Source organism: Saccopteryx bilineata, chromosome 1 (genome assembly GCF_036850765.1).
Source record: "Saccopteryx bilineata isolate mSacBil1 chromosome 1, mSacBil1_pri_phased_curated, whole genome shotgun sequence".
Classification (NCBI taxonomy): domain Eukaryota; kingdom Metazoa; phylum Chordata; class Mammalia; order Chiroptera; family Emballonuridae; genus Saccopteryx; species Saccopteryx bilineata.
In genome coordinates, this window is record NC_089490.1 from 178280033 (window position 1) to 178294129 (window position 14097).

The window sequence follows — 14097 nt, forward strand, 5'->3', positions numbered from 1 at the left end:
AGGGAAGTCTCTAATACAAAGTCACTTCTCTGAGGCATGATTGGATTGTACCGCCCTACATCAAAAAGGGTAGGAAAGGCTTAATCCCAAAACCAAGCCCCAGGCTACAAGGATTCTCCCTGCCTTTAGCCCACGCAACACACATTAATATCACCTGGGTGACGGCCTCCTCCTGTTATCTTTAACAAAGTGAGCATAATACATTTTATCTGCCCAACATGTACCATGTTAACTGTTTAAAATGCTTCACTCTATCGCTTCTCGGCCTTTTGGCTAAGATAAAGTGTAGTATCTGTTCTTGTCAGTTGAAAATGCTTCACTGTTTCCTTTGCGCTTGACAAAGACCCAAATCCCTCCTGTAAAGCCAGAAGCCAAGGCCAGGGCCACTATCACAGCCACCTGGCCCATGCAGGTTCGCATTGGATTCGGACAGTCGGTAAAGAAACCATGGAGCCAAAAACTGGTGGGCCATAGCCTTTAATCCTAGCTTGCACCCGGCGGGCAAGTAAAAAATACACACTGGGCTCCAAAAACCCAGTCACATTCAGTGCTCACAAAGCCACTGACTTATCCGAGTTTCCTAGAATCAAAGGTTTCTAGCTCACCAGCCTTATTCTCCTCAGTTCCCCATCTCCTTCCTTATCCCAGATACAAACTCTGTACAAACTGGCATCTCACTCAGCTCTCCGCCATCTTGGCTGCTTTTCCTGGCCTCCTCCACGTGGCCTCCTTCCGCTGCTGGCTCTACTCTCTCATGCTAATCATCCCAGGAACCAAGAGGCCAAACTCTCATTCCGTCCCCATTTTATAGTGTAGAAATCCAAACCCTTAATCCAATATACAAAACAGGGAAGTCTCTAATACAGAGTCACCCTCTGAGGCATGATAGGATTGTACCGCCCTACATCAAAAAGGGTAGGAAAGACTTAATCCCAAAACCAAGCCCCAGGCTAAAGGATTCTGCCTGCCTTTAGCCCACCCCAACACACATTAATATCACCTGGGCGACGGCCTCCTCCTGTTATCTTTAACAAAGTGAGCATAATACATTTTATCTGCCCAACACCTCCTCTTTGTTCAAGTGGTCTTGCGGGCACCAATTCTTGCCTATTTCATCAGCCTGACAAAAGCCATTTTTTAAAATGTTTTCTACTTCCTGCATCCTCTCCTTGAGGTGTTGGAAACCAACCTCTCTCAGTCACTCCTGTACCAAGTTCTTGAGAGTTAAGAGCATTGGCTCTTCCTTCATCCTAGAGGGCTTTCTTCCTGGAATTTGTCTAACTCAAATTCCTCCTTCATATTTTATCTTAAATGTCACCTCCCCAGTGAGGCGAATTGAGGTATGGCATCATTCTACAGGGTAGGGCTGACTCACCCACTCTCCCACTGAGATGCAAACATCCATAGGGGTGACTGTTTCTCTTTGATTTCAAGGTTTACCACCTCCTCACTAAAGACCCCAGTCTAAGTGAACCAGATCCTCCGACACCAAGTTTTCCATCTCCTCAGTGTCTGAGAGGAGGAGGGAATCACGGTTAAGCTTTTAAAACCAACTAGAAAACCTTACATTGAGCCTCCAAATTGCTCAATATTAAGAAGCAGAAAAGTCTGCCACTGGGAATGAAATGAGCAGTTGAAGCCAACAACGGCCTCATCACGGAGGAAGAACCCCTCTAGCTGTGCTCAAGATCTCTTCCCACGTTTCCCCCTCCACTCGGGGCAGGGGGCGGGGGTTGAGGGTGTCATTGAGCATGCGCATATTCATTACCTGCCCACTTCCAGAGGGACCGCCAATCACCGCACCAGTCGAGTATGCGCCTTGGACCAGGAACCCACCCATTCTGGCTTGTTGGTTCTCAGTTCTACGTCGAACCAGGCTTTGAGGTTGCTGCACGTCTCGGTACTGAGCCATCAGTTCCAGGTAAGCCGTAAGGCTGCAGAGCCAGACCAAGTAAGGTTTAGCTGAGCACGTCGTGGAGGCTTACTGAGCGTCTCCTGCGCGCCAGGCCTCGGCGTCGCGCCTTGTTCACGCGTGGATTTCTCAATCTGGCAAAAATCTTTTGAAAACTACAACTTCCTGGTCCTAGGTCTGTGTAATCAGAATGGGGATGGTGGGCATTAGTTAATTAAGTTTCCAAGAAGATTTTGATCTGACCAAGAATTTGAGAATTGCCACCTTATCTCCAAAGAATGCCTGTTTGGTGGAGGAAACCAGGGGAGGAGAGAAGAGCTGGGAGGTTAAGGGAGTGGAATAGTAGCCACTATTTGAGAACCACTACCCTACAGTGCCTACACCTCTCGGCCAATATAAACAAACCTTAATCCTCACGAAGATCTTACAGTTAAGAATTATCATTACAGATTTACAGATGAGCTGGTTTGGATTCAGGCATGTTAAGAGCAATCCTGTATGATAATGGTTGAAAATGAGGGCTATTAATCTACCACAGGTTTTTTTAAGTTTTGTTTAAGTAATGGTTAAACAAAGTGAGGATCCCAAGCCAGCAGCACCACGTGGGGATTTCTTAGAAGTACTACACACCAACTGAATAAGAAAGTGGGGATGTGGCCCAGCAATCTTAACAGGACCTACAGGAAATATGCAAGCTAAGGTTTGAGAACTACTTTCTTCAAGAACCAGTGGACTGTTTTAAGCTGGAAATTAAAAGTGTTAAAGTTATCGGTTTAGCCACAGAGTTAGGCAATTGATTGGAAGCACCATTGTGTTTTAGGGTAGAAAAAGGGCTCAAAATGTAATTGAGGGAAGAGACAGAATAGCTTGAAGTAGAATGGTAGCGATGCTTATGAAGCTAGTTCTGTTTACTTCATGGTCTGTTTTCTTAATGGCCTGATTCTGAAAAGTAGGGAAGACTGATTTGTGTGTGTGCTTGGGAAATGAAGGGCACAATGATACCTGGTCTACCTAATATGTATGTTCCTTGTATTTTTTCTTTTGGTTTTAGTTTTCCCATTATGCTCTATAATTTACTTAGCTGTGTGATATTGAACATGTTTTATAAAACATCCTTCAGCCTCTGTTTTCTAATCTCTGGCCACCTCACCTCCAATCCATGCACCCCCCATCTTTTTAATATGCATACATGGGAGAGACCCAGGAAAACTGAGTGACTCCCCTAAATAACACCTTAGATACCACCTTCAACTGAAGACAATGGGAGGGGTTGATCATTGATGGGAGGGTACAGTAAAAGAACTATTGAAAAAAGCACATTAAATTAGGTAAGATTGTTATTCAGATTTAAGTCATTGTCTTCTGCATTTTTGATAAGAGTTCCGAAAGATAGTCATCTCCCTCTTCCTGGTTCAGCCCTGGGAGACTCGCTGGCAAATGGAGGTTTCCCTTACAAATGCAAATATGTTTTACAAAGCGTAATTTATTTGGTTTTCTGAGCTTCTCCCAAGTGTGCTCTTTAAAATTAACCAGCCTACAGTAATCCTTAATGCCAATGAGGCATATTTGGGGGTGATAAATTCTGTTCCCCTACAGCTCCTAGGCTATAAACCTATACATTGTGTTACTGTAGTGAATACTGTAGGCACTAGTAACATAACAGTATTTGTGTAATGCCTTGTGCTATGGCGATAAGAAATTTTTAGCTCCATTCTAATCTTATGGGACCACCATAGAATATGTAGTCCCTCATTGATCAGAACTTTATGTAAGCCATTACTGTATGCAAGGATTGAAAGTCACTGAAGCCTTAGTAACCATCGTGATACATAGTGAAGGCAGGTAGGGAGAGTGGTTTGGGAGAGACTTATGCTTTATGTAGTTCTGTATTGGAATTTATTAAAAGTTGCATGTATTTTAACAATAAAATTAAATGTATATTTTAAATTTCTGAAACTTGTCTCCTGCACCTCCAAAATTAATGTAAGAAAATTACCTGCATTATATTATTACAGTGAGCCTAGTGGAAATTAATGTCTTTACTAGTCACTGAAGACTAAGCAAGTTTTATCTTAAATATAATAGTTTTTTATATGTAAGTGAATAAACACTAATGTGATATATATGTAATATAATAAAGTGTAACATTTTATGGTATAAGTATGTGGATTTGACTAGATTTTTTAGATCTTGAGATTTCTTACAATACTTTTTATTGTGTGTGTGTGTATGTGTATGTGTGTTAAATGCCAGCACTGTGACATGTGCCTTACATTATTTTCTCATTTAATGGTCACAGTGATACTGCTTCTTGCTTTGTGAAAAACTGATGCTCAGAGAAACTAATTTACCCAAGGAAAGTGGCAAAATTGGAATAAAACACAGTTCTGTCAGGTATTGCTACCTCTCAATTTGTGTCATATATGTTTCACTGTTATAGTCCTGGAGTCAATAAACCCATTTTTGCCCTCAAAATTTTTTAACTATGTTATCAAATATGAATAAATGTGAACGTATTGATAAATGTATACAGTACTTTGAAATAGATGTCGAGGTTGCATTGGAGGCTGCGGGAGTGGAGGAGGAGGAGGAGCAGAGCAGCATCGTGACTGAGTGTCATGCCTGTGGCTATGACAGGGGGAGCCCCAGAGTTAATATCTTAGCCTGAGTAATTGCAGCTTTGGTTATGGTCAGTGGGCATAATGGTTAATGCAGGAACTGGGATACCTGAACAGGCCTCCAGAACTTCGTGAGATCTGGGAGTGATCCACCTTTGTGCCCCAAGGGACTGCAAGCAAAGCCTCTGTGCTCCAAGGACGGAACTCCCTGCTGACCATGATCCAGTTAACTTTGACTATGATCTGATTAACTTTCCCTTGAAATTCCAAAGCCCTTACCTCCCTTTTCTTCCCCTTATAAACAGATTGGCTGGGGGTAGGGAGTTGAGACAATTTGAGAATACAACAACCATCTTTCCAGATTGCTGGTCATGTGAATATTCAATCCCAGACTCTACTTTTTGGCTGAATTGGTAACAGGCAGCAGGAACTTGGACATTTCTTGTTTCATTTCCGCCGGTTAATGTACTGTTGTATATTTTAAATATTGTAGACTCAGTCAACTTATAGCTCTAATTGAGAATGATGGCTCCTACTTATAAGGTTGTTCTGAGAGCTTAACTGAATCAGTGACTGTATGAAAGATCCTTAGCTTAGTGCCTGACACATAATAAAATATCCTAGAAAGTTTCTCTGGGTCTGAGTCTCCCAGAGGAGCAAAACTTGGTCACAGGAAAGAAGTGAGGAAATAAGCAGTGTGCTTTGTGAAAGGGTATGATAGCATGACACCTCTGTTAATAAAGGCCAAGTGCTTTAGGTGACCAGAGCCAGGTGAAGATAAGATATGAAGGACTCTGAATAAGCTGAAGATGGAGCATTTTGGTTTTTTGTTTATTTCTTTTTTGTTGTTGTTTTTTTTTACAGAGACAGACAGAGGGATAGATAGGGACAGACAGACGGGACGGAGAGAGATGAGAAGCATCAATCATCAGTTTTTCGTTGTGACATCTTAGTTATTCATTGATTGCTTTCTCATATGTGCCTTGACTGGCCTTCAGCAGACCAAGTAACCCCTTGCTCGAACCAGCGACCTTGAGTCCAAGCTGGTGAGCTTTTGCTCAAACCAGATGAGCCCGCGCTCAAGCTGGGGACCTTGGGGTCTCGAACCTGGGTCTTCTGCATCCCAGTCCGATGCTCTATCCACTGCGCCACCGCCTGGTCAGGCGAAGGTAGAGCGTTTTGTTCTGACTTTTGGTACCTGACAGTTTTAAATAAGAGAAAAGATTTAATCAGTTTAAAAAGTGAAAGTTTGAAAGATACATTAAATTATATCAAGAAACAATGGGCAAATGTAATACTTCAAATAGTTTATAAATATATATATAAAAACTTGAGATGTCTATGGGACAAAGGTGGAAGCAGAGGACACTATTTTACATTGAACAATATTTAAGAGAACTAATCAAATATAATGTATGGGCTCTATTTGGATCCATATTCAAATAAATCTGAAATAGAAGGTGTCCCATTGGCCAAAAACAGTAGGCATATATTAGCTGGCGTTTATACACTATGCTTATTTTTAAAGGTCATAAACCACCTGATCTATGGTGGCTCAGTGGATGAAGTGTTGACCTGGAATGCTGAAGTCGCCAGTTCAAAATCCAGGGCTTGCCAGGTCAAGGCACATATAGGAGTTGATGCTTCCTGCTCTTCTTTCCCCCTTCTCTCTCTCTCTCTCTCTCTCTCTCTCTCTCTCTCTCTCTCTCCTCTAAAATAAAGTCTTAAAAATAAAATAAAATAAAAATGTCATAACCCCCATTTTATAGGTCAAAGAAGTGGCATTCAGAAAACATACATATAGTCTGACCAGGTGGTAATGCAGTGGAAAGAGTGACAGACTGGGATGCAGAGGACCCAGGTTTGAAACCCCGAGGTCACCCATTTGAGCATGGGCTCATAGACATGACCCCATGGTCGCTGGCTTGAGCAAGTGGTCACTCACTCTGCTATAGCACCCCCTCACCCCCACCCCAATCAAGGCACATAAGAGATAGCAATCAATGAATAACTAAGGTGCTGCAATGAGAAACTGATTTTCTCATCTCTCTCCCTTCCTGCCCTATCTGTCCCTTTCTCTGACTTTCTCCCTGTCTCTTTTGCTTAAAAAAAAAATTATTGACTTTATCGGGGTGACATTGGTTAATGAAATTATATAGTTTACAGGTGTGTTGTTTTTGATTATTAAGAAATGTGCTGATTGGCCTGACCTGTGGTGGCGCAGTGGATAAAGCGTCAACCTGGAAATGCTGAGGTCGCCGGTTCGAAACCCTGCGCTTGCCTGGTCAAGGCACATATGGGAGTTGATGCTTCCAGCTCCTCCCCCCTGTCTCTCTCTCTCCTCTCTCTCTCCTCTCTCTCTCCCTCTCTCTCTCCTCTCTAAAATGAATAAATAAAAATTAAAAAAAAAAAAAAAAAAAAAAAAAAAAAAAAAAAAAAAAAAGAAATGTGCTGATTGACCTTGAGAACATACTGAGTGAAATAAGTAAATCAGAAAAAGCTAATCACTATGTGATTTCACACATAGGTGGGATATAAAACTGAGACTCATGGACATAGATAAAAGTGAAGTGGTTACCAGGGGTAGGGAGAGAGGAATAAAGAACAAATATACAATAATGGAAAGTGATTTGACTTTGGGTGATGGGTACACAACATAATCAACAGTTCAAATGCTATAGAAATGCTTACCTGAAACCTATGTACTCTTACTGATGAATGTTACCCATTAAATTTAATTTTCTTTTTTTCTTTTTTTTTTTTTTGTGATCATTGGCTTTATTAATAAAGAACAAATAACCTTAGGTATAAAAACTTATAATTAAATGAAATTAATTTCTATCCCCTGTATTGCCATTTAATTACAAAAATAAACCAACAACAAAACTTGGCCACCTTACAATCAATTTGAAGTACGTTGTTTAGGAATAACAATATAAGAGAAAGTATAGACTGGAATGTATTCAAATTTGGCCAAAAAGGTTTGAGCCATTCTGGCTCATAAAGCAAGATAATAATATTTGTGATTTTTGAAAGTTCATCGGAACTTTTTCCCTAAGCTGGTTCCTTTGTGATACATTTTCTTGAGTTCTACCCAGGACTGCCACAGTAACAGTCCTGGGATCAGAACCCACACACTATTGAAAAATACCAGGTAGACCCAAAGGTAGAGCCAACTGTTGGTGTTGAGGTTGGGGCTTCCCATAAGCCAGTCTGGGGAGAAGGTCATCCACCCGCCATACAGTTCACACACGCACAGAGTAATCTGTATGAAATGCCGATAATATTTCTCTTTGACAATGGCATAAATGAGAATCAATGCCAGAGATCCATCCAGGACCACAGTCAGAATTTCCAAAGACACAATGGTTGGGTCAAAATTAAGCCATCTGGCATCGGCTTTGCCATATTCTTTCCACAATGAGGCAATCAAGCCATCAGCTTCAGCAATGTTTCCTACGAGAGACAAGTAGACATAAGGGCCTTCCAGTGCGAAGTGCACCAGGGCGTCGTAGCAGAGCCAGGCGAGCACGCCACAGTCCACTGCCCCCCGCCCGCGGCCCAGGCGTAGGCCCAGCGCGCAGCCCGCCCCCAGCAGCGCGGCGCACAGCAGCAGCGAGCCACCCGCCGCTGCCGCCAGCTCCGACCCAGCGACCATGCTTCTCGGTCCCGTTGCCGGTCCCGTTGCCGGCGGCGAGCTTCGCAAGCCGCAAAGGTGGAGCGGGCCAGGAAAGGTGGGCGGGGCCAGGCCTCCGGGGGCAAATTTAATTTTCTAAGAACTTCCACACAGTGATTTTAGCATTTATTCATGATTCTTGTGTAAATGTTTTAATACTTTGGTAATTGTGGGGTCATATTTTTAATTTAGTGTCTCTCATCCATAGGAAGGATTCCTTGTCTTGAACCAAAGGCTACTTTCTTGAACAAGAAAGCTGTTAAGCTTTACTTCACATCATTGAGTAGGAAGAACAGCAGCCCAGCTAATATGTTGTAATATACAATAGACTGAAGCCTCTGGTGTGTACTTGGCAACAGCTAAGGGGCAGACAGATAAAGAAGCTTGTAGGAGCTGCCATCAGCTTGCCAAACCAGTGAAATGGAATGCTGATCAGATCATGAGGGCTGTGGGGAGAAATCCACTGCTTACTGGGTCTTGAAGCTGGAGTCAGGCCTTACTAAAAGACACATTACCTTATCTACCACCACCTTTGTTCACAGCTCAATGGAGTTTGCAACAGCCCTAGCAGACTTTCAAGCAGGAGCTAGCTGTCCCATCTGTTTGGACTTCTTGAAAGACCCAGTGACCATTAACTGTGGGCATAACTTCTGTCTCTCCTGCATCACTATGTCCTGGAAGGACCTAACTGACACTTTCCCCTGCCCTTTTTGCCGATTTTGCTGTTCTGAAAGAAAATTTGCAAGCAACCCCCAGCTGGGAAATTTGACAGAAATTGCTAAGCTACTCCAGGTAAGAAGAAGCAAGAGGAAGAGACAAGAAGAGAAGCTTTTATGTGAAAAGCACAACCAAGTTTTGACCTTTTTCTGTCAGAAGGACTTAGAGGTTTTATGTCCACGGTGCAGTTTCTCCACTGACCACCAGCATCATTACATCTGGCCCATAGAGAAGGCTGCCCCCTATCATCGGGAAAGATTGGAGTATTACATTGAACCATGGAAGGAGAGAGTGGAACAAGTTGAAAAAGTGATCTCTATGCAAACCAGAAAATCACTGGAACTGAAAAAGAAGGTAGAATGTAGGAGAGAAGAAATAAAGTCTGAATTTGAGCAACTTACATTGTTTCTCCAAAGTGAGCAAGAGACAGTTCTTCGACAATTACAAGATGAAGAAATGGATATTTTAACAAAACTAAATGAAAACCTAACAGAATTTGCAGATCATGTTTTTACATTAAAATATCTAATAAAGGAGATAGAAAGCAAATCTATAAAATCAGAACTGGAAATTCTGACAGATGTTAAAAGTATCTACCATAGATATAAAACCTTAAAGGCTCCTGAGCCTTTTTCATTTCAATTAAAGGAATATGGTTACAATCTTCCTCCACAATATTCTGGCTTAAACAAAATTATCAAGCGATTTCAAGTTGATGTATTTCTAGATCCTGAAACAGCACATCGTAAACTTACTGTTTCAAGTGATAGAAAAACTGTGCAGTATGGAAATAGAATGCAAAACTTTCCTCATAACCCGAGGAGATTTTATCTCTGCCCAGCTGTTCTGGGTTCCGAGGGATATAATTCTGGCAGACAGTATTGGGAGGTAGAAGTGAAAGACAAGCCTGAATGGGTCTTGGGTGTCTGTAAAGACTCTATTCCCAGAAGGAGAAAGAGTCTGAATCCATCAATTTTATTACAGGATGGATTGTGGTGTATCAGGCGAGGTGGTCGGAGTAGTTATGCCGCATTCGGTCCTAAAAAAGTTAATCTTCTGCCAAAAGTAATACCTAGTAAGATTGGCATTTTTTTAGACTATGAATTAGGTGAAGTTTCCTTTTATAATTTGAGTGATAGATCTCTTCTCTATATTTTTAATGATTATTTTACAGGAGCACTTTGGCCGTATTTCAGTACTGGAACCGACTCAAAACCTCTTAAAATTTGTACAGTAACAGATTCTGAATAAACTATTGTAAGACTTTTTTATTTTTAAGTTTATGGACAAAACTAAGCTAGTGAATCTAGGTCTCAACAATTCTGTATTTATTCTTTAGACAGCCAGAATGGTTTTTATCTGTTTCATCAGCTTCTAAAGAATATAGGTTAAAAGCCCAGTTTACAGATAAATTGCAAGATCCAATTAGAAAGTGGGTTAGAAAGTCTAAAGGAAAATACTTATAAAAGTCCAATATTGTTTATAAGAGTCCAATAACTTTTCTGTATTAATTGCCTACCTGTTTTCCATTAAATAATAATAATTTTAAAAAACCCTTGCCTGACCTGTGGTGGCACAGTGGATAAAGTGTTGATGTGGAACACTGAGTCTGCAGGTTCAGAACCCTGGGCTTGCCTGGTCAAGGCATGTATATAGGAAGCAACTACTAGGAGTTGATGTGTCCTGCTTCTACCTGCTTTCACTCCCTCTCTGTAAAAATCAATAAAGTCTAAAATAAAGGCTTGATTAAAGGCATACATGACACTCTAGGACTACCTGTTCTGTAAAGGTAGCCACTCAACTTTTCATTTGTTTACTTCAATAATTCTCTGCAATATGTTTTGTTCTTTTTATTGCCTTTGTCAATTTTGACTTAGTATTATTATACAATGAAAAATGAGGTAGCGATCCCACCATTTACATACATCTTATACTTAGGTAACACTAACATCACCTTTGAATTTTCCTTTGTGCCTTTTCTAATCGCCAGTCTCTTCTTGGTTCTATCCAGTTCCCTCCACTATTTTTAATTTGATATTCCAGTTTTCTTAACTTTTTACCATGTTTTTGTTTCCCTAAATGTTTAGTTCCATGTTTTTGAATTTTACATAAAATTGATACTGAATTCCAATAATTTTTTTTTCACTCAACATTATGTTTAATATATCTGGGTTTTGTTTTGTTTTTGCAGCATGAATTGCTGTACCTTCGTCTTTATTGGATAATGCAAAATTTTTTTCCAAGTGTGCCATTTTACACTCCTACCCACAGTGTGTAAATGTTCTCATTGCTCGGCACTAACACCTTGGGTTTTTTTTAATGTTTATTTTATTGATTTTAGAGAGAGATGGGAACATCAATCTGTTCCTGTATGTGCCCTGACCAGGGATGGAACCAGTAGCCTCTGCTATTCCGGACAATATCCTTCCAACCCAGTTGTCTGGCCAGGACTATCAACTTGATATTTTAAAATTCTATACTAATTTGGCCTGGCCTGTGGTGGTGCAGTGGATAAAGCGTCGAACTGGAAATGCTGAGGTCGTCGGTTCGAAACCCTAGGCTTGCCTGGTCAAGGCACATATGGGAGTTGATGCTTCCAGCTCCTTCCCCCTTCTCTCTCTCTGTCTCTCTCTCTCTCTCCTCTAAAAAAATGAATAAATAAAATTTAAAAAAGTTTAGCCCTGCGGTAGAGCGTCGGCCTAGCGTGCGGAGGACCCGGGTTCGATTCCCGGCCAGGGCACACAGGAGAAGCGCCCATTTGCTTCTCTACCCCTCCGCGGCGCTTTCCTCTCTGTCTCTCTCTTCCCCTCCCGCAGCCAAGGCTCCATTGGAGCAAAGATGGCCCGGGCGCTGGGGATGGCTCTGTGGCCTCTGCCTCGGGCGCTAGAGTGGCTCTGGTCGCAATATGGCGATGCCCAGGATGGGCAGAGCATCGCCCCATGGTGGGCGTGCCGGGTGGATCCCAGTCGGGCGCATGCGGGAGTCTGTCTGACTGTCTCTCCGTTTCCAGCTTCAGAAAAATAATGAAAAAAAAAAAAAAGTTTAAAATTCTATACTAATTTGCAAGATGCTAAGTGTTGGCCTTACCTGTGGGGGGCGCAGGGATAAAGCATGGACTTGGAATGGTAAGGTTACTGGTTCAAAACCCTGGGCTTACCCAGTAAAGGCACATACAGGAAGCAACTACTATGAGTTGATGCTTCCTGTTTCTTCCCCCTCCTCTATCTAAAAATCTATTTATTTTTTTTTTTCTGTATTTTTCTGAAGCCGGAAACGGGGAGAGACAGTCAGACTCCCGCATGCTCCCGACCGGGATCCACCCAGCACGCCCACCAGGGGGCGACGCTCTGCCCCTCCGGGCGGTCGCTCTGTTGCGACCAGAGCCACTCCAACGCCTGGGGCAGGGGCCAAGGAACCATCCACAGCGCCCGGGCCATCTTTGCTCCAATGGAGCCTCGCTGCGGGAGGGGAAGAGAGAGACAGAGAGAAAGGAGAGGGGGAGGGGTGGAGAAGCAGATGGGCGCTTCTCCTGTGTGCCCTGGCCGGGAATCGAACCTGGGACTTCTGCACGCCAGGCCGACGCTCTACCACTGAGCCAACCGGCCAGGGCCTCAATTTTTTTTTTTAATGTTGAGTGTTATCTCTGGTTTTAATTATTTCCATGGTTTCTAATAGAGTGTATTTTTTAAGTTCAAGAATCATTACTGTTTCTATCCTATAAAATAACTAATTTTTTCCCTTGTTTTTCTATATATTAATCTGTCTCAAAACTCTTTTCTGGATTCTAATCCTGTAGAAATTATAATCACTGCAGGTACCTTCTCCAAGTTTATCTCTTCCGGTATCTTATACTTAAGTTCTTAAGTTTGATATATTTGATTCTATTGGTCTTTTAAGGTTTGGATTCTTGTTTTAAAAATCCTACCTGTATGGCCTGACCTGTGGTGGCGCAGTGGATAAAGCATCGACCTGGAATGCTGAGGTCGCCAGTTCGAAACCCTGGGTTTGCCTAGTCAAGGCACATATGGGAGTTGATGCTTCCAGCTCCTCCCCCCTTCTCTCTCTCTCTCTTTCTCTCTCTCTCTCCCTCTCTCTCTCCTCTCTAAAAAAAAAAAAAAAAAATGATGAATAAAAAAAATAAAATAAAAATCCTACCTGTGTGACCAGGCGGTGGAACAGTGGAAAGTGTTGACCTGAGACACTGAGAACCCAGGTTTGAAATTCTGAGGTCTCTGGCTTGGCTGGAAACCCCCCCCCCCCCCCCAGTCAAGCCACACATGAGAAAACAATGGACAACTAAGGTGCAACTGTGAGTTGATGCTTCTCATCTCTTTGCCTGTCTGTCCCTATCTCCCCCATCCCTGGCACGCTCTTACTTAAAAAAAGAAACCCTACATACATCAATGCTATTAAAATACTCTAAACTTTTTAAACATCTACTTGGAGTTAATACTGTTTGGGGGGCTAGGATGAGGTCTGCCTATGTATTTAATTATATATAATGAATAAATAACCAATGGTCACAACTACATTTATTGAGCATTTCCTCAACTGATTTGCAGTGCCACCTATATCAGTACCTAATATGTTCTGCTGGTTTGTTGGTCTATCCTTAGGCCTATACCGTACTAAAATATAACTTCATTCTTCATGTCTAGTGACAATTTTCATCTCTAGTGTTACCTTGGCAACTCAGCCTTTTCCATGTAAATTTTAGAATCAGCTTGCCAGATTAAATAGAAGTTTGGTGATTTTACTTGAAATTGCATTGAAACTATAAATCAAATTGGAGAAAATCACTTTATTGAGTTGCCTAATCCATGAACATAATATGCCTTTTCATCTATTTAAGTCTCAATAACAAAATACCCATCAGTTAGCTGCTGTAGGTATAAAGATTACTCAAGGATATTGTACAGTAAGCAACTTGTCAGCAGGTAGCTTATAACATTTTCATGGAAATCCTTCATTTGCCCACATAGCATAGAAACCCAGGAGTACTTCCATGCATTCCCTATGAGATGGGTCAGGTGGCAGTAAATAAGACATTGAGCACATGAGGGACCTGTACTGACTTAAAAGCTTTTAAGTTCCAGACCACTAAGTATTGTAACTTCCCTGACAATTGAGTGGGCTCCACGGACTGAAAGGGACCTCAAATTATACTGAAGAAT

General features: G+C 41.9%; 1 protein-coding gene and 2 pseudogenes across 1 annotated transcript; 2 read left to right on the forward strand and 1 right to left on the reverse strand.

Annotated features, from left to right (window-relative positions):
- Window positions 1-253: 253 nt before the first annotated feature.
- LOC136321463 (U2 spliceosomal RNA) lies at window positions 254-356 on the forward strand (annotated as a pseudogene).
- Window positions 357-7309: 6953 nt separating this feature from the next.
- Window positions 7310-8245, reverse strand: LOC136320252 (emopamil-binding protein-like pseudogene; annotated as a pseudogene).
- A 507-nt stretch (window positions 8246-8752) lies between these two features.
- LOC136320253 (tripartite motif-containing protein 60-like) lies at window positions 8753-10174 on the forward strand. Its single transcript, XM_066253447.1, has one exon. It carries the CDS (start codon window positions 8753-8755, stop codon window positions 10172-10174), a length of 1422 nt encoding a protein of 473 aa, XP_066109544.1.
- Window positions 10175-14097: the final 3923 nt, after the last annotated feature.